This window comes from Pelodiscus sinensis, chromosome 2 (assembly GCF_049634645.1).
Source record: "Pelodiscus sinensis isolate JC-2024 chromosome 2, ASM4963464v1, whole genome shotgun sequence".
NCBI lineage: Eukaryota > Metazoa > Chordata > Testudines > Trionychidae > Pelodiscus > Pelodiscus sinensis.
In genome coordinates this window covers 101,893,132-101,917,968 of record NC_134712.1, presented here as the reverse complement: position 1 = coordinate 101,917,968, position 24,837 = coordinate 101,893,132, and the positions used below count along the sequence as shown (strand labels likewise).

Below are 24,837 nucleotides of genomic sequence, written 5' to 3'. Positions count from 1 at the left end.
AAAAGGAACTTTGATCACAGAGACCTGGGACAGACACGTACATTTACTTATTCAGTCTGTCCACCTCACTCCATCTAATTTTTGGAATGACAAAGACAACAAATGAACAAAGAGGTCAAGATAAGTAAAAACAATCTCTGTCAAACAGAAGGAAAGAAATGTCTGCAGGGAATTTTTTTAAAAAAATGAGGTTCTCTAGTTCCAGTTTCCTAAGCCCCATAGATCTGCCGCATGGATTATTACTGCCTGTAGAAGAACTGCTATATTGCTAAAGCACATGCTCCAGGGAAAGCTCTCTCAATGTCTCTTTACTCTTCCACGTAGCGGCACAAAAAGCCACTTGGAATGAGTTCAGCAGAGTTGAGAAGAATCACAAAGTTCATTTACCACTTTTGAAAATAAAAACTCTCTTTTTCAAATCAAACTGCTGCCATCCTGCAGACCCATGAAATTCTGTCAGTGAAAAAGCTATTTTAAAAGGAAAAATCTGTTTATGGTATTCTGCCAGTACAGCTTCTCTCAGTTCTTCAAGCATAATAATTCGTATTGGTAAAAGCACTTATGTCACCATAACTGCACCTATAGGGTGTGTCTAGACTACAATGGCTCCGTCGAGCCATATAAATTAGTTTATTCGGCATAGTCAAAGAAGCAGGGATTTAAATAATCCCCGCTTCATTAAAATAAACATGGCCGCCACGCTGTGCCGACGATTAGCTGATCAGACACAGCACAGCAGTCTAGACGCGAATCTGTCGGCTGGGGAAGCCTTATGCCTCGTGAAAGTATATCCCTCATGCCTTCTTTGATTATGCCGAATAAACTAATTTACATGGCTCCATTGATGGAGCCACGTAGTCTAGACACACCTATAGAGAGGCTGTTGCTGGTATAGAAATGTAAAAACAAAACAAAAAAACCCACAAAAACAAAAACAAAAACCACCACATAGCCCTGACTGACACTGCTAAACCAGCTAAGTTTCTAGTGTAGATCTGGCCTCAGTGTAGCTTATTTATTTATAAGTATATGTGTTGTCTTATTCCTTTGAACAAAGTTGGTTCAAAAAAGGGCACCTAGAGATCCTCCTTTTGCAAAAAGCTCTGGTAAGGCTCAACAGTCTGGTCCCAAGAAGCTAGTGCCTTGGGCTACCTCTCTCCCTGCTTCATCACTTTTCACCTGGGAAAGTCCTAGTCCAATACTCCTCCTTGAACTACAAGATTTGGAAGAGGTGGGCAGATCATTGACCTTCTTTTGGGCAGCTTCTCTGCAACCCAAAAGAAACTCAGAAAAGTCTAACAGCCCAGATAAAGAATGAGTGCGTTAAATCACACAATACCCCTTAATGACTCTCTTGGGGGCATTTATTGCAATTTCCCTAGGTGCTTATACACACGTGACCACTCATATGCAACCCGCTAGTACCTTTTAGGCTGTCACAGGACAGCTGTCATGTCCATAATCACATACATTCTGACAGCTACATACCTTAAATCTGAATAGGCTTGTATCTTCTGAACTTTGATGTCTGAATCCAAGACGTTCAGCAGCACTGCTAGTTGTCTCACCAGGGTGTCCTTTTGTTGCTCAGTCAGCTGGCCAACCCCAACTTGCAAAATCAACTCCACCAGGCCATTTTTTTTAGGGTCTGAGAAAACAAACATAGTGGTTTTGTCTACACTCAACGGTTTAACGGGCAGCTGCCACAGTGCTTCCACGGCAGCACTTTAAACTGAAAGTGTAGCCACAGAATGAGCACTCTACACGTAACCCACCGCTCTCTCAGCGCTCTTTAAAAAAAAAAAAAAAAAAAAAAAAAAAAAACATACACCACCTCCACGAGGGGAGCAGCTAACAGTGCTGGGCATGTGGCTCCCAGTGCTCTAGCCTGGTTCACACTGGCGCTTTACAGTGCTGTAAATTACTGCAATTAGATGGGTGTTTTTTTCACACTCCGAGCCAGAAAGTTACAGTGCTGTAAAGTGCCAGTATAGACCTGAGCACTGACTTTCAGACACTGACAAATATTTCAGTACTGACTGAAGGGAGTGATTAGTAAATCAGGTACTCCCCCCCACTTCCCTTGACTTTTAGTTAATTTTGAAGCATGCCAGACTAACTTTCTAGCTCATTCTCCTGTGTCCCAGTTAGTTACAATCCAGCACTGGGTCTACACACAAGAATGAGAATCAATGCACCTTTACAGCTAATGCTGTAAGTCTCTTCATCAGCTGTCCTGCAGGGCTCACTCATACACAGAGGCCAGACCCAGTTAAGTGCTTTAGTTCAGTGCTTAAAAGCCTGAGAGTGAGTTCACACCAACAAGCTGATCTCAACTTCTCCAGACCTAAAAGCCTCCCTCAATGCTGCAACTAATATGTGCTTAAATCTAGCACTCATGGGACAGAACATTTTTACAAGAGTCTATCTAAATGAAGGAATACATATTTGGGGCAAAAAAGTTAGACATTTTTAAGCAAATCTGACTTTATAATGTGGGTTTTGTTAAATATTGTAATGATATTTTGCCCTTCTGTGGATCTTTTCCCACATCACAAGCCTCACAACCACCTCAGTGACATAGTAAGTATTATCCTGACTATGCAGAAGAAAACATTGCATAGAGGCAGAGTGACTTAACCATAAATGATATCGCATAGGAAATCCATGGAAGAACCCCAGTTAGTATTCAGATCTCCCAATTACACACCTTGTTGTCTTCACCACAAAATTATCCACCCGATTAAAAAACAAACAAACAAACCTTAAAACCAAGAAAAAAATATAAAGACAGACACTTCATTTCATATAATAAACAAATGAAGAGTCTGTGGAAGCATTTTTTCACCCCAACATTGCAATATGGCCGTGAGAGCAGGAATCGTAACTGAGCAGTAAATGACAAAAATAAAAGTGATTTATCTAATTGCATTGTCCCAACTGACTGAAATACAAAACTGAAACAAATAATGAAGAATAAGTATTATAAATGTGCCTTTCAGTTTTAAAAAGCAAAGGTTTTTACTTGTAATATAGTCAAGAAAGTGATTTTTTTAAAACCTTGCGGCCTGATTCTCCACTAACTGAAAAAGTTGTGGGCATTTACACCTGTGCAAAGTAGGCGTAAAATAGTATCACAAAAGCATGTAAACAGAGAATTGAGATATAATTAGACCAGGGTGACCAGAGATCCTGTTTTTAAAGGGATAGTCCCATATTTAAGCCCTGTAGCAGGTGTCCTAACTTTTTCCTAAAAACAGACAAATATTCAGTCTCTCCCTCATCAGTACTGGCAAGTTCTGCTACTGGCAAGATCCCTGCGTGTCAGCTGCCTGCTCATCAGTGACTGACAGTAGGGGTGGGTGTGTAAGGCTGATGATGGATCCAAGATGCAGTGTATGGGATGGCTGCTCCTCCTGCTGGTTTGTCAGCACAGCCACCACTGCATTCTGGCTCTCAGCCAGCTTGGCCCAACCCCCACATACTGCTTCTAGCTGGCACAGGCTGCGGTGGTTGGTGAGTGTGGGCAGGCACGAGGTGGTGGCTGGTTACCTGCCACCTCTGCTACTCACCCATCAGCCCTTTGACTTGCTTCCCTTTTCCCTGTCCCCTGCCTTTCAAACCCCACCCCCCCATCCCACTGCTCCTCTGTATGCTCCCCCGGCACTGTACATCCTGCTCCTATGGCTACGTGGAGAACCAGCCTCTGACCGGAGCACTCAGCTCACCAACAGTCTGCTCTTTCCTCCCCCCACCGCCTCTGCCTGGGCCAGCTCCCTGGAAAAGACCAAGACCCGAGCCCTGCATGTGCCTAAGCCCCACACAATGCTGGTACCAAAAAGCCTCTCTGCCCTTCAGCTAAGCTCTGGAGTGGCGGCCCGGGGAAGTGATTTCCAGCCTGTTAATACCCTGAACCTGCAGACTCCAGAGCCCACCCCGGGGGTAGGAGTTTAACTTCCTCTTGACTTGGCCCCACCCCAGGTCCTATTCCCAGGAAATGGAGGGTTGCTCCATCCTGTAGGCACCCTCCTCTGCCGAGCCACCTCTCGGGCCAGATTCGCTGAAGCCCCTGACTTTAGGTTCCCTGGGCCCCGCTGCACAATGCAGCCTTATGGCTTAACCCTTTCCTGCCCACGCTGCAGCCTGGGAACAAGCAGCAGCTGAGTTATGTTGGTGGTCAGCAGCAGCCTGGAGATGTTCCCTGCCTTTTGACACTGCACAGGCAGAATGGGACAAGCTGCTGCCAGCCACACAGGAGTGGTGATTGGGGAGTGGGGGGAAGGGAATAGATAAGCTCTGCACTATCATCCCTTCCCACTACCCGGCTGCTGCCGGCCACAGTCCAGTGTAAACCCTGGCAGAAATCAGAGCAGGGGAGCATATGATTCTGCATGCCCATACCACATATTGTCCAAGAAGGATATCTGGAGAGGCTGGTCTGCCCTGGGGGCCTAGCTAGGCAGAGAGGGTCAGGTCAGTCAGTCACCCCCTCTATGGGAGAGCGGTATATGGAAGTGTGTGACACCTATTCCTGTTTGAACCCTAAAGCCTTAAGGATAAAAAGGTAAACAAAGAGGATCCTGCTACTTTAATATTTAATAGGAGCTCAGTCAACTTGGTGGTAATTTGCACACTTGCATGAATGATTGCCGTTGAACTCACTTGAATAAGAATGATTTTAAATAGGCATCCTGCATTCAGCAAAGACACATTTTCTACCCTACATAACAGTATTTTGCACCCATTGAACAGGTGGTGGAGAATCAGACCCATGATTTTTAACCTGACAGGAGACTGCCCACAGCAAAGCAAAGCAATGTGGAAATACACACAGCTTACAGAGGACTTTTTAATGATCATACCAGGCCGCACTTCAATCGTAGCAGTGTCAACAGCTGAATCTCCTTTAGCATCTGTGACTTTCAAGTGAAAAGTATAGAGACCTTCCACAAGATTGGTTAACTGCAGAACTGCTTCATGATCTGAGCCATGTATCACATCCTGTCCCCCCAACAAAAAAACAAAAAAAAGAAAGCAGCAGAGGGTTATAATCCTGGAGAGGGCTGAGGCTAGCAAGCTGTACATCAGTCTGGCTGCAGAATGTGGATCCATAGATTTCAGAGCCAGAACGGGTCACTGTGATCATCCAATCCAAGCTGCTGTATAACAGACCATGGAGCTTCTCCAAAATACTTCCTAGAGCAGATCTTTTAGAAAAAACATGCAGTCTTGATTAAACAATTGTCATCCAAGGGGATTCCAGCACAACACTTGCCCTCAGACCTTAAAAGCAAACAACAGAGTCCATCTCAAAAGAATCCTTCCCAGAATCACAAGGAGTTGCAATGGACCAGTGCAAGTGTGTGAGTATTAATTAGGTTAGGTCTCCATTTGCAACTGCGAGCCATCATGTACAGTTTGTACAGACATACCCATGCTAGTTTTAGTCTAATCAGCTCTAAAAATAGCAGAGAGGATGCAGCAAACTAGATTAGAGATAGCGTGGGTATGTCACCACAAACTGCAAATTACCCCTCCAGTTACAGCACAGACATAGCCTAAATGGTATGTATATGCCCATGAAGCGTGCACCCCTTTCATGAAGCTAGTAAAAGGAAAACTTGTGTTCAAGGCAGACATACTTAGATGTACATCTGTTTAAAAATATAGGAGTAGGTCTACATTTTTGTTTCTCAATTTTATCCCAATATTCTGTGTTCTACCTCCTTGTACTCTGAACAATTCCTCTCCTTTGGATGTTTATACCTTTTAGATATATGCAGACATATCTCTCTGTATTGTTATTGTGCTAAACGTATTCAGTTCTTTTAATGTTCCCACATAAATGACTCCCTTCTGATTCATAATCATTTTGCTCCTCTTTCTCCTCCAGTTCCTGCTAATTTGTCATCATCTTTGTGATACTGAAGAGCTCTTATCCACACTCAGCATTCTGGGGGGGGGAGTTCCACCTGTGTCCTATGGAAGGAGATTATCAGCTCTTTGGTCTATGACAAAACCATATTGGTTTCTTTGTCATCACCTCACATTACAAGTTCCTTGGGCTTTATCAGCCTTTTGCTTTACAATGAGCTTCCTCCTTTTTGAATATCTGGGTTTCATGTTATTCCCCCTCCGGTGCATTAGCTTGTTTTTTTTTTTACCCAGATTTATCTCATTTTACTGTCATGTGACCATATTTTTAAGCTCTATCTAGTGTCTTTCGCATCTCTAACCTTACTGCTCCACCCCTCCAAACAGAGCATGCTCCACAAAGGTAATTGAAGTGCCATTTACCCCTTGCATCATTCATGAATACAGTTGTGAAATAAAACCAGACTCATACCAATCCTTACTACAGCGACTGGCTGGGACAGCTGCCAGCACGGTACATGAAGTCAAAGTGCTTGTATGCAAGTAAGAGAGGGCAGATTTTGTCCCCAATTAAATACTTTCAAAACACTTACCCCAGCTGCTGGGCTTTGGCCATCTCGAATCCACAGATAAGATACAATTCCTTGGTCATCAGTAGACCAGGAGCCATCCAAGGTTATAGAGTTATTGGGAAGCACAAGAACGTGTTTGCCTCCGGCATGAGCCCGAGGAGGACTGTTGTTTTCTAACCACAAAGACAGTAAAACAGGAAGGGTTTCTCTTAAAAGGTGTAAGACCTAAATGGACACATGGCTACAGAGAAACGCATGCAGCCTGCCTGTAGTATAAATCCTCTGAGTTTCAGGCAGCCAAAGAGAATGAAAACAATTCTGTTTAAAAGTGTCAGCAAGGGAGTAGGTGAAATTCAGCCCTAGCGAGAGAAGGTGTCTGATTCTACTGAAATCAAGGAAGCAGTTATGACTGAGCTGCATTTCACCTCATACTACAGTCAAGAGAAACATCGCTGCAGTACTGAAAGGGTTACTGCTGAAAGGTGCTCACACTTTGGAAAGTGACCCTGTAAGCATGGCATTATAGAGTTCTACACTTCTCTCTCCATTTCCAGATCAGATTTTCTCAGATTACAAATAAAATGTTTTTCATAAGCGCTAGCCCCACAAACTCAACTAGGGATCTGAGACACAAGCTGGATTCTTCTCTTCTTGATCGCCACTAGCACAGCCTCCCCAGCTCAAAGAAGGTTCTCAGAGGCAACAGTGTCTTCAACCGATGCCCTCAGCAATACCTGTGCAGTCCTCTGCCTTCAGTGGGTTTGCACTGGTGTCACACGTTGGACCTCTAATTGGAATTTGGTAAACAGTTCTGCTGATGATACACATGAAGGAATATAGAGACCAGCTTTTCCCCCAGCTGTACTGGTACTGCATTACTAACAGGAGCAAAAAACATTAAAAACACAGTACACAGAGCAGTACTGTTGAGTAAGAAGGTACCACCTGTACGGAATGGAATGGCATGTAAGGCTACAAAGAAATAACTTGGCAGAATACAGGCCATCCTCACTACAAGTCCAAGATATTTTCCAAAAAAACCTTGGACTTATAGCAAAACAACTTCGAGTGGGGTATTACTCCCCTCCCCTCCACCACCACCTGCGGCTGACTTCCATTTGCGCTGTTCTTTTTGTTTGTTTGTTTTTGGTTTAACTTAAGAGTGGAGAACGGGAGGACTTAATAATGCATCAGTTCCTATAAGCATCAATGACTTTAGTGCAGAACAGATGTATCCTGGGGCGACTTATAGCGGGGACACTCTGTACACACAAGCAGATTTTGCAATAAGTGCCTCAGCTGATTTGCATGCAGTAGAACAAAGTGCATCTTTAACACAGCGATGCTAGCCCATAGAGATCATCGGCCCCAAGATATTCATACCAAGAAGGAACAAGATTTTTTGAATATGTAATTGAAGTTAAAAGGAAGTCCTAGAAGTAAGTCTATTATAGTCACATATGAAATGATATATCTTGATTTTAAGTCCAGCAAGTTTCTCCGAGTTCCCCTGAAATCCAATCTGTCATCTAGTTCTAATTTCCTCCCATTTTCTAATTGATCAATATAACTGGCAAGTCCCATTGCTGTGCACATGAAGAGGCAATTTGACTTACCTTCTTTAACAGTAACAGAGAGTGTGGCTGTGTTGCTTAATCCCCGGCTGTCTTTCACAGTCAAGAGGAAGTGATAGGTACCAACTTGCAGACCACTTACAGTTGCCACTGCTTTGTCAATATTTTCCATTTGCACAGGGGTTGGCCCACTGAAACAAAACACCACAGGCAAATAATCATGACAACAGGACAAATTCTCCCCTTGGTGTTACTCTGTCACTTATTCCATTTGCATTCATGAAGCAGTGTCTAAGCACTGATAGCACTGGAACTACTCCAGACACAAATTTGGCTCTCAGAATCTGAATTTTTATACCTGTTTTACAGATAAAGCAAGGCAAGCAGCAAGAATGAGGAACATGGTGGCATCTTAAAGACTAACACATTTATTAGAGCATAATTTTTTTGTGAAATACAACTCATTTCTGCAGATGCTTCAAGTGAAAGAAAGGCAAACAGAGGTGCCCATGGTCACACAAAGTCACGAGCAGGAAAAGAATCCGGGAATACCAATTCCCACTCTCCTGCTCTAATATGTCTACAATACTTGTGGACACATTTACTGTAATTATAGGAGTGACACACAGTCACTAAATATACAGAGTGTCAGCAAACAAGGGGCCCACTATGTGGCAAATGTGATAGCTGAATAGCTTCGCATCTGGTACTTTTTGGTAAGGATCTAGTGACTTTGTACATACAAACCCAAAAGGTATAAAATTGTAAATCACTGTCCAAAGATGTTAAAGTTAAAAATACAATCCATACATAGAAACAATCCCGTCCAGTATGTTGTTGAAAACCCTGACCCAAACATATTGGGAATTTAAGCAATCATTCACTCCATTGTATTCACTGAAGACTAATCTGGGAACATATGGCACAACCGTATACTGATATGCAACTCTCTTATGCACTTTTTAATGGAGGCCTTGTGAGTTCATGCCATTTTTTACAAACATTTTTATGTACTAATCAACCAGGTCCCATTACAAGACGCAGGCAGAAATCTCACAAGCTTTCAAGTTGAATCTGACATCTCTCTATATCACCAGACACACAGCTCAATCACACTTAGCAGAATGGCACATGCATGCAACAGCCTAACATGGCATCCAGGAAATCCAACACTGTTTGCTTTCATATTTTGGTTGGGGATGGAGACACAAAGAGACACAGTATCAGGACATGACCCTTCCTCTCTTCCAGTCACCTCCCTGGCTGTGTACATACAGCAGTACCTTTCATTAGGAATAAACTCAGATTTGTGTTTCTAAGATCAGGGCTCATTTACAGTGAAATAAATGGGCTAAAAGGTTTTCAAGTGAACATTGTGGGGCACCAGTTTGCTCTGTTTAAACAAGGGGTGGGCAAGAGAGCTTAGGTGGGATGAGTTCAAAACAGTTGGCGGTTCACTACAGGCACCGTGCACCCCTGGCAGGGCGGTGGTGGGGCAAAGACTTCACACATATCCTGCTCCCAGGCCCTGACTGGCCTGGCTTTGGCAAGCGTGCAAAGTCTCCTCCCACTGCCAAGGGAGCTCAGCACCTAGAAGGAATGCCAGGTGTTCAAAACAGCTGGTGGTTCTCTCTAGACACCAGAGGGGTGAGGGACAAAGACTTCATGCGCTCCCTCTCCCCCAAGCCAATTAGGGTCTGTGGGAAGGGGAGCACAGGAAGCCTCTTGGCCCTGCTCCCACTTCCGCCTGAGGGCCCACCCTTTCCAGGGCAGCCCACAACCACTTCAGAAATTTGTGAGGTGGCCCCCTTCAAAAATTATTGCCCACCCCTGGTTTAAACCCTTTACATATTCTCACTGCTATAAAGCTTCTATCCCATCAAGCAAAGCAGCATCAATCCCAAAGCTATTTTCAGTCCTGCATTTCCTTGATAATTGTGTTGGATACTCTTTCAGCCAAGCAATTAGACTAACTTCATTTTTGCTAGATACCTGATATTTTCCCAGTGATAGAAAACAATGCCTTGGTCATCATGGCTTTTGCTTCCGTCCAGTGTAGTGCTTTCTACCGGAAATGTTAACTCTTTATCTGGACCAGCCACCGCTACTGGAGGACTGTTATTTTCTGTAAAAATAGTATTTTAAAATACAACACATTTCCTAATCAATCACGGTGAGAGTTATCAGTCTATTTTTAAATGTATACAGACATTTTGATGTAAAAAAGATAAGCGGTACACATTTGCTCGAAGACTGCAAAGGCAAAGATCACAAAGGTCTGGGTTATAGAAATCTGTAAGATCCTCCACGGTAGGTTTCTGAAGAACTACTTACTCCCTAGAGTGGGACAGATTCTGTCTGGCAGGTAAGGGTGTGCCCAGAATGGGGCACAAAGTATGGAGTTCATCCCTCCCCACAATAGCATTTTACACTCACTTTTCATGGTACAATCACATGTAAAGAGCTTTTGCATCGTCTCATACACAGCACTTAAAAATGCTTTGTATCATCAGCCTCAGGGTACTTTTTTCTAGTTTATCTCTGTGTTCCACTTAACTATATTCCTAGTGGGAATAGGGGGTCAGATTCATCCACCACTGTGGACATCCACCAACTTCCAGCAGCACCAACGCTTATAAAGCCATCTACTGAGAACTGAAACCACAAAAGGAATCCTGAAGATGAAATGCAGAGCAAAATGAAAGCACTGACTTATGTGCCGAACGACTTCGCTAAACAGGCTGGCTGTGCAGGAAATTCAGCACAGAACTGCATTTTATCTTTCAAAAAATCAGTCCAAGTGTACTTCTGTGTTGAATGCCTTATGTTATCTGCTTAGCAGGAGCTGTCAGCAGAGACAGACATGCTCTTGTCAATTTTATTTTTAACTTGCTGTTCACCTTTAAAAGACAAAAGCAAGAGAGAGTCTTTGAGGCAGCAATCATTGGATACTCTGTCTTCCAGCTGACAGATTCAATGCAGAGCGATTCAAATAAGCAGGGCCTTCAAAAACAGCTATAATTATGATGCCAATCTATCATCTATGAAGGGAAACCTGCAGTCTACATACCAGGCTGTACAATCACTGTGACCTCAGCTGTGGCCTGCTGTCTAGCTGAGTCCGTAACAGTCAACTGAAATGTATAATCTCCTTCCTGCATTGCAGATAACTGGAGGTATGGTGTCCGCACTCCCTAGTCATTAAAAACAGAGGATTACAAGAGATGGAGAAATAAAATGTACAAAATGGCCCAAACAATGCAACTTAGTATAGTAGTCAACATACAGTTTTAATTTACAACATGAACAAACATTTTGCCTGATCAAATGTGTTTCAAGGGAAAAATCAATTTAAAAGCAAATTTCAGTTACACTAGCAGATGGTTATGCAAACAGTACTGTTGTTTCATATGGTGCCAAATGTAGATTTCTTATTTTGCTATAATGGCAGATTATTTTTTTAAACCAATGGTAATGAGCAACAAAATGTCTTGTAGAGCACGTGACATTTACATTCATAACTAACTAGTTAAATTATGAACATTATTATTACAACTTGTTTCATTTCCTTAATGTCTTTTTATTTAAACAAAGCAAAGTTGCTTACATGTAGTAAGAACATAAGAATGGCCATACTGGGACAGACCAAAGGACCATCTAGCCCATCTGGCCTATCTTCTGACAGTGGCCAATGTCAGATGCCCCAGAGGAAGGGAACACAACTGGTAATCATCAAGTGATCCCTCTTCTGTCATCCATTTCCAGCCCCTGACAAACACAGGCTAGGGATACCATTCCTATCCATCCTGGCTAATAAGTATTGATGGACCTAACCTCCATGAATGTATCTAGTTCTTTCTGAACCCTGTTAAAGTCCTGGTCTACACAACATCCTCTGACAAGGAGTTCCACATGTTGACTGTGTGCTGTGTGAAGAAAAACTTGTTTTTGTTTGTTTTAAACCTGCTGCCTATTAATTTCATTTGGTGACCCCTCACTTTTATGTTATGGGAACAAGTAAATAACTTTTCCTTATTTGCTTTCTCCATACTGGTCATGATTTTATAAACCTCTATCATATCCCTGCCCTTGTCTCCTCTTTTCGAAGCTGAAGAGTCCCAGTCCTTTTAATCTCTCTTTATATGGGACCCATTCCAAACCCCTAATCATTTTCATTGCCCTTTTCTGAACCTCTTCCAATGCCAATATTTCTTTTTTTAGACCACATCTGTACACAGTATTCCAGATGTGGGAGTACCATAGATTGATATAGAGGCAATAAGATATTCTGTCTTACTTTATCCCTTTTTTGAATGACTCCTAACATTGTGTTTGCTTTTTTCACTGCCGCTGCATATCAAGTGAATGCTTTCAGAGAATTATCCACAATGACTCCATCATATTGACTCTCTTGAGTAGTTATTACTAAATTAGTCCCAATCATATTGTATGTATAGCTGGGATTATTTTTCCAATGTGCATTACTTTACATTTATCAACATTAAATTTCATTTGTCATTTTGTTGCCCATCATTTAGTTTGGTGAGATCGTTTTGAAGCTCTTCACAATCTGCTTTAGTCTTAACTGTCTTGAGCAGTTTAGTATCCTCTGCAAATTTGTCCATCTCACTGTTCACTCTTTTCTCCAGATCATTTATAAATAGGTTGAACAAAATTGGTCCCAGTACAGACCCTTGGAGAACACCACTAGTTACCTCTTTCCAGTGCTTTTTTATTTTAAATTAAATTAAATTAAATTAAATTAAAGAAAGAAAAGTGATGGTACTCCAAGGGAAAAGTTGTTGGTCCAAAAAGGGGCTTAGTGTTGCCCTTTTAAGAGACGCGGCCCCTTAAAGATGGCCATTTTCATTACAGAGGTGCCGGTATGCTCCGTGCTTTCCAGGTAAGCTCTGACTGGAGGTGCCAGTTCTGCATACCGGGCAGTACTGTCACAAAAAAAGCACTGCCTCTCTCCATTCTGAAAACTCACTGTTTATTCCTACCCTGTTTCCTGTCTTTTAACCAGTTATCAATCCATGACAGGACCTTCCCTCTTATCCCATGACAATTAACTTTACTTAAGAGCCTTTGGTGAGGGACCTTGTCAAAGGCTTTCTGGAGATCTAAGTACACTATATCCCTCTTGTCCACATGTTTGTTGACCCCTCTCTGATTGTATTCATATAGGGAAGATAATATAGGTTTATGGAGGCAGCTATTTTATATCCATAAAACATCTTATAACATTATACTGTGTATTCATCATTAACATTTTCATTGGAAGACAATAAAAAAAATATTTAGCATACAGAGGGACCAAATCCTGTGCACAATGAAGTTAATATCACTAATATCATAATAAGTTATGTCACTGACTTTAGTGGATCAGGATTTGGTTCTAGAAGTATATTGCCTATAAAGTATTCTCTCATAATGCCTATCATACAATTAATAACATAATAATCTGATATTTAAATATAATGGGCCCAATATAGCCCACCTAATCAACTCAATTAATAAGTGATCATTTATGGCATCATAAGAATGCATATCCCCCTAGCAAATTATGATGCAATACCACCTATGTCTTTGAATTAAAGATATCATTTACAGCTAGCTAATGTATAATTTTATTATTAAATTAACCATCAGCACTCATTTCTGTACTAAACATTAGCTACTGGCAAATGCAACAGTCTACAATCCTCAGCTTTGTAGCCACAAAGACTCTTTCCAATTCTTGAGCAGGAATTGTAACATGTCCTCTCATTTCAGCGTCAGACAGCTGATAAGCCCATTAGACATTCTGAGCCATTGTCCCATTCGCACCAGAGAGCTGCTTGGGCTGTAGTAGCTGCCGGAATTATAGTTACAGGTTGTGCAGACATGTTATTTCTCAGACTCAGAGCTTTTCTGTACCAAGTTAGAAACCAATATAGCTAACATCAGTGCAACCTTCTATTATGAACAGTTATAGCAGTAGAAAGCTGCTATGAATGAGAATAGCAAAAGGAATAACTCAGTCCATATTACAGGTTTGTATCAATTGAAATACAACCAGTTCTGAACTAAAATAACAATAGTGGTGCAGAAACAGTGTCAGCAAGCCCTGAAACACCCTTATTTTCAAAATGGACAAGCCAGGTGCCCAGCAAGGGAAGCTCTGGTAATGTAGTCAGAAACGACAGTGGGGATGATCATGCCTCACAGACAAAGCTGTGGCAGCCAGGCCAAGTGGTCCAAGGCAGGAGGCTCAGCACTGGAATCAGAAGTCCAGAGCAGGGTTAGAGCGAGCCCAGAGCAAAAACAAGGCCAGACCAGGACTAGAAACAGGGTTGGAGCAAGACCACAGCTGGAGCAAGTTAAGGCAGGTGGGGAACAATTCTAAGTCCTGGAATGACATTGAGCAGACTGAGGCACTGTTTCTCCTATGAGACATATATACCTGCCCTAAGAGTCACCAGATCAGTTCCTGGCTTGGGGACTGGCTGGACCTAGCAACAGAATGTCTCATCAGTGCTCGTGGCTTAATCAGAACTCTAGTTCAGGGATGACTCATCACCTTATAATGTGGCTCTGAAAGAAAGCCCAGAGAGAGCTTTAGAGGCAGAGAGCTGGCTGGAAAGAGCTTTGGAAACATGAGCAAAGAAACTTCCCTCCGTGATGTGTTCCTCTTGTGTTCAGGAAAACAGGACTTGGTTCTGCACATTCTTTGTACATAAAACAGGTTTGTATCAAAGAAACATGCCACCATCAATTTCTTCTCCTAATGGAAACAACTTACACAACCCTAAAAGTTTGAATCAGAAGGGATAATGTAGCTGTTAAGAGCTGGATCCAAGAAGAGAAATTGAGGGCTGGTATTCCTGTTGAACCAAAGGGAACAAGTAATGGTGCTGCTCGCAGAAATCAAGATGGACAAAATCAATTAATAAAACAACAAAAGGAATTAAAACAACATCTACAGTCTCAGAAAAGAATTTAAAACAAGAAGTGTATACTTTACCTGTATCAAAAAGGGGGTAACAATGCATTTTAAATAACTAACAAATGTGGTGGCAGTTTCTAGGCACATATTTGCTCTAATTCAAGCAAAAGATAAAACAAGCTTTTGATATTAAGCAAGAAATCAGCTTACCTGCATTGCTACTACTTTGCCTTTACTTTTGGGACTAAGCGACCACCCATAGCTGACAATCTCATGATCGTCACTGCTCTGGTTTCCATTCAATATGATGAAGTTTTGGGGCAAAGTTATCACCTGATTTGGTCCTGTGTTGGCAATGGGCGGGTAATCCACTGGTTTGTTGACCGTCAGAGATGCAATTGTGGAGTTAGCTGCTCCATCAGAATCGATTACTGTTAACCTACAGGAGGAAGAAGGATATTGAAAATCCATTAGGCTGGCTTTCTGCCCAATTCTGTGGTCAGATGCCTATTTTCCTCCTGCAACAGGAGATGGCAAAAAATAGCACCTAAAACATAGCAAAGTCAAGAGCACTTTCCTACTCTGATGTAAGGGGTTTCTGATGTGATCAACTGCTACAAGGGAAATCCAGATTCCTAAACTCAGGTCTTAAATAAATGATGAGGAAATTATTTCCGAGCACTGCCTTGCACTACACTGAAAATATACTTGTAATTTTTAACTCTACCTGTTCTGGACCACCGGTGAAATTCTTTCCTCATTTAAGTCAATGGAAAAGTTCCTGTTGACTTCAAACAGAGACAACATTTCATCCCAAGTCCCAAAATTCCTAACAAAAGGGAGTAAAACCCCAAGGATTTAGCTCCCCATCTAAAGCATACTCATTCCTATTAAAAACTGAGGCCATATCTCCACTTAGCAGAGGATCGACACGCTGGTGATTGATCTTCCAGGGTTTGATTTAGCAGGCCTAATAAAGACCTGCTAAATCGAACACTGAGGGTGCCCCTGTCAGTGCTGGTACTCTTTCCTGGCCGTTGCAAGGAGTAAGGAAAACTGATGGGAGCGTTTCTCCCATTGACCTCCTACTGTGGGGCCGCCCCAGAAAAATTGATGCAAGGTACGTCGACTCCAGCTATGCAATTCATGTAGCTAGAGTTGCTTATCTTGCATCAAATTTTCTCAGCCTGTGTAGACCTGGCCTGAGGAAAAGATTGCTTAAGAAGTTCTCAAATTAGATAGCAGAGGTAAAGTAATTAACATTCACTGTAAAATAATTAACATAACATGCATCGGATGAAGTGGGTCTTTGCCCATGAAAGCTTATGCTCCAATACATCTGTTAGTCTATAAGGTGCCACAGGACTCCTTGTTGCTTTTGCAGATCCAGACTAACACGGCTACCCCTCTGATACTTAACATTCATTGGGTCTTCTTTTTTCCTTTGGTAGAATTAAAATTAATTTGCTTTAATGGGACTTAGCATCACCCAAAAATTTTGAAGTTTTGTTAATAAAGGCCAAAGTTCCATTACCAAAACAATGCAGTACAAAATACTATTACTGCTAACAAACAAAATGGAAATCCCCTTACACTTTAAGACTGCAATATTGATTTGCATGTGAATTAAATTCAGGTAAAGCTATCTGTTAAAGTGTTTACACTGTGCTGCTCCTTGTGGTATCTGAACTCATCTTGATTTAACTGAGCTCTGTTGTGCCTAATGTATATAACAACACTTGGCAGGAGTGCACTTTGAAGCATTCCACAAAATTGGGCACAGTCAGTATAAAAGTGCTTCTATCATGAAGGGAAGGAAAGTATTACAAAGCAAGCAAAAGGACTGGCAGGTAAGCGCTCAGGGTTTTATTCTCATTTCTGCCACAGATTGCCTTTGTGGCCTTAGACAGATCATTTAAGATCTCCATACTTCAACTGACCCGTCTGTAGATGGATATAATAAATGGTCACCTGACAGACTTAAGTCCTTAGTGTATGAATAGCACTTTGAGGTTGTATCTACACTACAAAGAAAACGCGGAAAAAGATACGCAAATTGCAAAATGCAATTTGCATATCTTTTTCCCGCTTTTTTTTTTTTTTTCCCCAGAAGAGGCTTTTCCAAAATTTGGCACATTTCCGTGGCACCAAATTTTGGAAAAGCCTCCTCTTTCAGCACATCCCTTCTTCGTACAACAAGGTTTACAGGGATGGTGAAAGAACACATCTGCTTTTCCAAACTTTTTTTCAGAAAAGCAGATGCGTTCCTTGGACGTGGCAGAGCTTTTCTGAGATACCTCCTGTATCCCAGAAAAGAGCTTCAGTTGCGACATAGCCCTTGTTATAATTTTGAGTGCTTGCTCAAGATCCTTGCTTAGAAGGCATTCTAGCATCCCCAATAGGGGCAATGGGTCACTTTCCAGTCTCCTTTACAGTATTGTGAATATGGAGGAACTCATTAAGTCATTAGAGTGGCTCCAGACTTACATCTGTATAACTGAGAACACAATATGGACCTGTATGCCTCAGCAAGCATTAGCGCACAAACCTTGCACAGAGGACCGCATTTTCCACACATTTATGTGAAATCCTGTCAAGTTCTAACACCTCAAGTGACATTATGCTATTAGGCTATTTCATAACTAAATTGATTTTTGAATCAAGTTTAGGGTTTGCATTAGCAAGCAAATCACCTGTTGAAGTCAGTGACCATTCTGCATCCTAAAGAGAGCAAGATTGGGCCCTACACTAAAAGTAGCTAGAGGGGAAAAAAAAGGAGAATTTGTCTTACTGAACAAGCACTCAAAATTACAACACGGGTCTTTTCTGTTGGACTGGTTTCAGATTCAGCAGGCTATGCTGGGATGCAAATGGCAACAGTCAAAAGGCTTTACTGAAGAAGTTAATGATTCTTGCAATATTGACTCTCCCAAGTGCTTTGCTGCGAGAAGTCGCCTAATCCCATTCTGTCTACAGTTAATTTTAGAGCATGACAACAGTTGACTACATAGAGGTAACAAGGACAGCTGCCAACTTGTGGAATGAAAAATAATTAAATGAAAACATTTTCTCCTCAATTACAGAAAACAGGGCCGGGAGATTGAATTTCTGATGTATCGTTTTGCAGAACATCATGCTGCACAGCAAAATGTGATGCAACCTGCCAGTCTTGTGAAATCCATGCATTTATGCATAATCTGAGGCAGCAGGATAACGTAACAAGCTAAACTGAGAGAAATAATTTGCAAGAGACATAGCCCTCTGTTCGAGGAGGCAAACATCACTACAAAGAATTTGGTTGTTTATTTGTATTATTGTAGTACCTAGGTATACTAGTCATGAACCACAACCCTAGTGTGCCAGGCACCATGCAAAAAAAGAATGAAAAAATGGTCCCTGGTCCAAAGGACATACAAAACGAAAAAGATCTTGAATTGAAGTCATGACGTGAAGCTTGAAACAGAAAGTGGGAAAGCAGCCCACTTACCGGAAAGTATAGTTTCCAGGAACAAGGTTAGACAAGTGCAAAACGGGCGTATCAGCTGATGCCTTCTGTTCTCGCAAGGGACCTTTAATTTCCTCCCAGTGGTAACTCACTATCTTAGCGTCATCTCTACTTTCTACACCAAATTAAATAAAAGTATCAGAGTCCAGTATTAAAAGTATGAATATTAAAAATTCTCATACTAAGAAACTTAATTGGTGTTCTATCGTTATCTTTCCAGACATGTTCACACACAGAATGCACAGAGCAAGCTCAATTTACTGACACGTATTGAATCATAGCATCTGAACCACAACAGTATTTTCCTATACTTAGAAATAAGATAACTCCTGGTTATGTTGCAATAAATTAGGAATGTTAAATTTTGATTAATCAGCTAATTGAGTAGTCAATGGAATTTCTATTGACTACTCAATTAGCTGATGGGGGTGGGGGAGGCTCGCTATCCCCGCCCTGCCTCTGCCTTTGAAACGCAGTAAGAGCTGACTGCGGCTCTTGCTACATTTCCAAGGCAGAGGCACAGCGGGGAACCCAGCACAAGCAGGGACTGCTTCAGTCCCCACTCGCAGTGGGTTCTCCGCTGTGCCTCTGCCTCCCCTGTCTGTCTATCTCCCCACACCACAGACACAGTGCTGGGAGGAAACCAGCTTTTAAGCCGGCTTCCCCAGCACTGGCTCCTGCTTCCTCCCCAACTTGCTGCCTCTGATATAGAGGTGATGATGAAGAATTAGACTGATATTCAACACAAAGCCTAGACAAAGTACAAAGGAGCCTTCCAAAAGCTTAACCCCATAATGAGCTGTGGAAAGTAGGAGCACCTAGAGAAGTGATTGTACAAGAGGCCTCAGCATCCCCAATCTAAATGGAGACTTCCATACTGGCCCTGCGTAGCTGGACATGAAGGATGACAGTGGGAATTCCAGGAAGGAGAGGGCAGGAGATCATCATGGATCAAATGGCCCTAGCATATGGCTCAAGTGGAGAAGCAGTTGAGGGAGCTGCACCAGAGCCCTGAACCCTGCCCACTAGATGCATTTCATCTTCCCCACACAACCTGATCATGTCAAGTCTGAGTAGAAGGAAACATAAAGGTTGAGAGCTCAAGAGTGGATTATTCCATAATGAACCTCATTCAGACTTACCTCTTACACCTATTTAGCCTGATTATCTTCTGCCTTTCACTTTGTTTAGTCATATATCTCCTGATTCAGCAAGGTACTTAAACACATCCCCAACTTTAACGACACGACTAGTTCCATCCAGGTCAGTGAAATCACTCAAATGTTTGAAGTTAGGCACTTCTTAACTACCTAGCTGTATCAGGAGCTTACCCTTGTGAAAAGTGAATTTAAAACACTGCCACCAGTAAGAATGAATGAGTGCTGACACACTCTCTTGATTTACTTCTCTGCCCCTGCATTCTGAACTCACATTCCCATGACTGCAAAATGTTAGCGAATCAAGCTCAAAGTCTATGCCATGTTGCTTGAAAATGGAGCTAGAGGAAAAAAAGCTTTCATATTTGTAAATATTAAAATGCAAACAAAAACCAGAACAGAAATGACGGGGTTCAAATTTCCTAACAAACATTATAACCTAATGTCACTTCATAAGCAGCACAGAGACAGAGGATGTAATGTTACCAACATATAGTACGGAGGCCGTTATATGATACGTAGGAGATGGTGGTAATCAATTAAATTTACCATCCATAAGCTAAGACAACATTACAACTTTATAAGGATTATAGCATAAAAACAGAGAGCTGCCCAGTACATACGACTGCCATCAATGAAGGTAGAAGTTGTGGGCAAAGACACCTCCTGTTCATTGGGGGAAGCAACTGCTACAGGTGGTTGGTTCGCTCTGACAGCTGTGTAAAAAAGAAGAACAGAAAACTATGTTAAAGACAACCTGTGCATAGAACTCTAGATTTGGCAGATAGCTCTCTCAGCAGAATAGAGGCAAATCAACCTCCAACCACTGAGCAGGAAGATTAATGCTTAGGCAGCGAGGAAAATAATGCAAGTTTTGTGTGTAATCAGATAGCAACTTTACACCTAACAATTTATTATTTTTTATGCCGAGAAGCTAAAGAACAGCACTTAAAATGGTGGTTTCTTAAAAAACTATGAGCCAGATAATTCAACAGGAGAAAGCTGCTCAGCTTTGCTCACTATATAACCTAGCACCACTAAAACATTCATTTCCTGTAAAGTTTGAGACCTGCAATTAAGTTTCCTGGATACCTGAAGTATTCCGTGCAGTTTTGGAGCCCTACTGAAGGGCTGTAAAACAACAATACTTCTAATTTTACATTAAGGATCCAGATTGCAGGTGATTAGGGAGAAAGAATGATAGGTTCATATACCACTATTAGTCCAAACCCTTATCCCAGGTTAAGTCCTATTTGTGCCATTCTAGCCACACAAAGTGGATTTCAGGCCACGTCGCTGGAGTATCCAGGAATTCCCCTGATGTAGGGAATGCCCAAGTGCCATAAAGTCAGCAGAGGCAGGGTTAGAACACCGGCTGTGCCTTCTGATGCACTGTAGGCTGGACAAGGGATAGGAACACTCTATGCTCCAGCACTCTTAGGCCAGGAACCTAAGTTTCTTTCTAAGCTGCATGGCCACGCAGCAGCATATTAAGAGAGATACTGTCAGGGAGAGATGCCTTTTCCTTAGCCCCAAACTCACCACCGCAGAAGTGGTGCCTCTCCCTGGCCACACACCCAGACCTGCTGGGGACACACTTCCCCAGCCCAGAGTTGCAGCCGCTCAGGAGACATGTCAAGAAATGTTCTTCCCCTTCTCCCCACTGTAGCGCCAGGGCAGCCTGCATCCCAAGCCCTTCGCCCTCAGTCACACCCCAGAGCCTGCACCCCCATCTCATGTCCTCACTGTAGCCCAACCCTCCTACACTCCAAGCCTCTTGGCCCCAAACCTGCAACACATCACCTTCATGTTATGCACATATTAAAATTAATTCTGCACACAGATGGGGAAAATTAGAGGGCACACTGCTGGGGACTGTTCAAAGTGGCCTAAGTTAGATCAGCACTGTTGCTGCTTTACCTTGTGGTAGGTGCCAGTTCAGCCTCCAGCAGTCTACAGGGAGACAGGTGAAAAAATGCCACCTTCATCTCTACCCATAGGTGCAGGGAGCTCTGGGACAGCTTGGGACTCCACACGCTGCACTTAGTTCAGTTTATAACAAATTCCCTGAAGGAATGTCCAGGACTGAATGCAAATATTTGTGTGTGGCCAGGCAACTAATTATTCTTTAAAACCACTAATGAATCTTTTAAAAAAAATGTGGTGAATGAGCCTGTGTGTTGAAAACGTTAGTTACTCTTCTGGCAAACTGATTTACCTGGTTGGACAGTGACATTTACAAATCCTTCTCCAAATGCGTTTTCACTGGAAACGGTCACTTTGAAGGCATAGAGGCCTACTGACAGCTGAAGCACACAAAAGAGTTTTTCTAATTACAGGTAGGAATTTCACAGAGATCATCTGAACATTTCAAGATTTGCCCAGCAAGCGACTTGAAATCCAGGGCTCCATCTATAAAAGTATGCACAAAGTGTGCTGGCTATTGCCCCGTGGTGGGGATGGAGATGGAGCCACATAAAACACATTTGCATTCTCTTAAAAGATCATCAGACTCTTCTGAAAACCATGATATGCCAAGTGAAGACTCTGATGTGGGCAGAGGAAACAAGGAAGCCTTGACAGTAACACAGAAATAAACTTCTCTGAGATGCGTAACGTATAAATTAAAAGGACTGAAGGGTCCCATTTCACTCTAACGCTATAGCTCACCAACTTTTTCTTTCTGCTGAGGAATGTTAGGCCAGATCCTCTGCTGGTGTAAACTGAGCACATAACAGCTCCACAGCCTTCAGCAGAGCTATGTGGATTCACATTAGCTGAAGATGTAGCCTTTTGCATAGCAGGTGGAATTGATTTATAAACCAGCAATACTACAGCCAGGGGTGGATGAGGATTTTGCGGGGCTCAAGGCAGCACAATTTCGCAGGGCTCCCCCTTTTGACACAGCGCATGTGCCAGGGCGCCACAGCGCATGCGTGGGGCTTCTTGAAGCACGGAGCCCGGGGAAGCCACCCCGCTCGCCCTGCCCTATATCTGCCACTGACTACAGCCAGTCTGATAGCATGCTGAGGGAGACACAACTGTGGTCCTTGTACCAAGTCAAAGATACCTCCAATGCAGACTGCAAAATCTCATGCTGTGTTGATGAGAGTGAAGCAAGACTAAATTACACCCCACTTACTTGAGAGAGTTTCAGTGCCTGTGTATGCTTCCACTCCATTTCACCCTCATAGTTAGCAGGGTGACTAATCAAGCTCCACTTATAATTGTAGCTTGTTTCTGGGACTAAAAAAAAATAAAAATAAAAATAAGTGTGTAGTAATTATGAGCCTTTCCTTCAATATAAACAATACAGACACATGGGGAAACAATGGTTGAATGTCTACAATGCAAAATAGTACAGTCAAATAGTGACTTAATAAAAACATAAGAATGATCATACTGGGTCAGACCAATGGTCCATTTAACCCAGTAGCCTGTCTTCAGACCATGGCCAATGCCAGATGTTTCAGAGAAAGTGAACAGAAAAGGGCAATTTATCAAGAAATCCGTCCCATTTGTCTAGTCCCAGCTTCTGGCAGTCACAGGTATGGAGACCCCCAGAACATAGGATTCCATTCCCGACCACTTTGGCTAATAGCCATTGACTGACCTATTCTCCATGAACTTACCTATTTTTTTTTTAACTCCGTTACACTTTTCACCTTTACAACATCCCTGGCAATGAGTTCCACAGACTGACTGTCCTTTTGTTTTGTTTTTTAAATCTGCTACCTATTAATTTCATTAGGTGACCCCTGATTCTTATGTTATGGGAGGGATAAGCAGTACTTCCCTATTCACTTTCTCCACACCATTCGTGCTTTTATGTCCCTTCATCTTCCTCTAAGTAGAACAGACCCAAGACTTTTAATCTTTCCTCATATGGAAACTTCCATACCCCCAATCATTTTTATTGCCTTTTCTGCACTTTTCCCAATTCTAGAATATCCTTTTCTTTTTTAAATGGGGGTGACCAGAACTGCACTCAGTATTGAAGCTTTGGGCGTATCATGGATTTTTTTTTTTAAAAGCTCTCTTGCCAAATGGTTCCCAACACTCTGCTAACATTTTTGACTATTGCTGAACATTCAACAAATAATTTTAGAACTATCCTCAATGACTCCAAGATCTGTTTCTTGAGAAGTAACAGCTAATTTAGATCCTATTGTTTTGTATGGATAATTAGGATTGTATTTTCCAATGTGAATTATTTTGCATTAACATTGAATTTCATCTGCCATTTTCTTACCCCATCACCCAGTTTTGTGAAATCCATTTGTAATTCTTGAGTGTCAGCTTTGGACTTAACAATCATTGGTAATTTGTATCTTCTGCATATTTTGCCACTTCACTGATTACCCCTTTTTCCAGATCTTTTATGAATATATTAAATAGCAATGGTACCAGCTCAAATCCTTCTGGAACACCCCTATTTTCCTCCTCCTCCTGTGAAAACTTCTGATGTTTGAATCTGTGATCTGAATCACTGCAGCACAGAATATGTCAAGATGCTGCAATATTATGCAACTCAGGGAGAGGAAAGGTGGTGAGGGAAAAGTGATGCAAATGAATGGACTCTGCAGGTATTTTAGCAGGAGTACATACTTTCCTTACCATCACTGACATCAGTTCCTGAACTGTTCTGGTGCTAAACGCTCATGCACAAAGAATTCTTTACGTCAGGAATATAAGAGTCAACAGCATTAAGAAAAGTTCAACCCAAACGGCCTAAATTTGTTTGCGGCCTAAATTTATTTCTAAAAGATATGTACGTGGACACATTAGTCTAGGTTAGGGATATGAATAGTTAACTAGTAAGCATCACCCTTAAGCACCCTGGGTGATGCTTACCTGTTACAGTTAACTGGCATAGGGTGGGGCAGTGCCCTACCTGCTACAGGCAGGGTGCTGTTCCAGTCCAGCGGAGCCTGCCACAGGCGGCGAGCACCCCAGCCCAACTGAAGCAGCCTGCGCCTATTTAAGCGGTTAACATTTAACTGGTTAACTGATTAAATGGGATTTTACATCCCTAGTCTAGACCCTCCCTGGCGTAAATCCATGTAGCTTCAAAGGAGAATCTAGATAATTAATGTGCATGCTAAACACACAAAAGTAGGGCTGTCAAGCGATTAAAAAAGTAATTGCGATTAATCGCACTGTAAAACAATAATAAGAATATTTAAATATTTTGGATGTTTTCTATATCTTCTAATATATTGATTTC

The 24,837-nt window shown here is 42.1% G+C and overlaps 1 protein-coding gene across 8 annotated transcripts in view; it reads right to left on the bottom strand.

The window, feature by feature from the left end:
- The window catches only part of KIAA0319 (KIAA0319 ortholog), an 84,208-nt gene that overhangs the window by 19,180 nt on the left and 40,191 nt on the right, over positions 1–24,837 (bottom strand). For 6 of the 8 annotated variants that reach the window (XM_075921143.1, XM_075921144.1, XM_025190092.2 and 3 more), the window contains 11 exons: positions 22,753–22,856; positions 21,829–21,916; positions 20,234–20,326; positions 18,436–18,568; positions 15,159–15,387; positions 11,091–11,214; positions 10,013–10,145; positions 8,063–8,211; positions 6,468–6,619; positions 4,863–5,001; positions 1,489–1,648 (listed from right to left, as the gene is read on the bottom strand). In XM_075921143.1, coding sequence (XP_075777258.1) covers positions 1,489–1,648; positions 4,863–5,001; positions 6,468–6,619; positions 8,063–8,211; positions 10,013–10,145; positions 11,091–11,214; positions 15,159–15,387; positions 18,436–18,568; positions 20,234–20,326; positions 21,829–21,916; positions 22,753–22,856 — 1,504 coding nt within the window. The remainder of the gene's footprint in view (positions 1–1,488; positions 1,649–4,862; positions 5,002–6,467; positions 6,620–8,062; positions 8,212–10,012; positions 10,146–11,090; positions 11,215–15,158; positions 15,388–18,435; positions 18,569–20,233; positions 20,327–21,828; positions 21,917–22,752; positions 22,857–24,837) is intronic. The other 2 variants (XM_075921145.1, XM_075921146.1) reach the window with 1 other exon arrangement.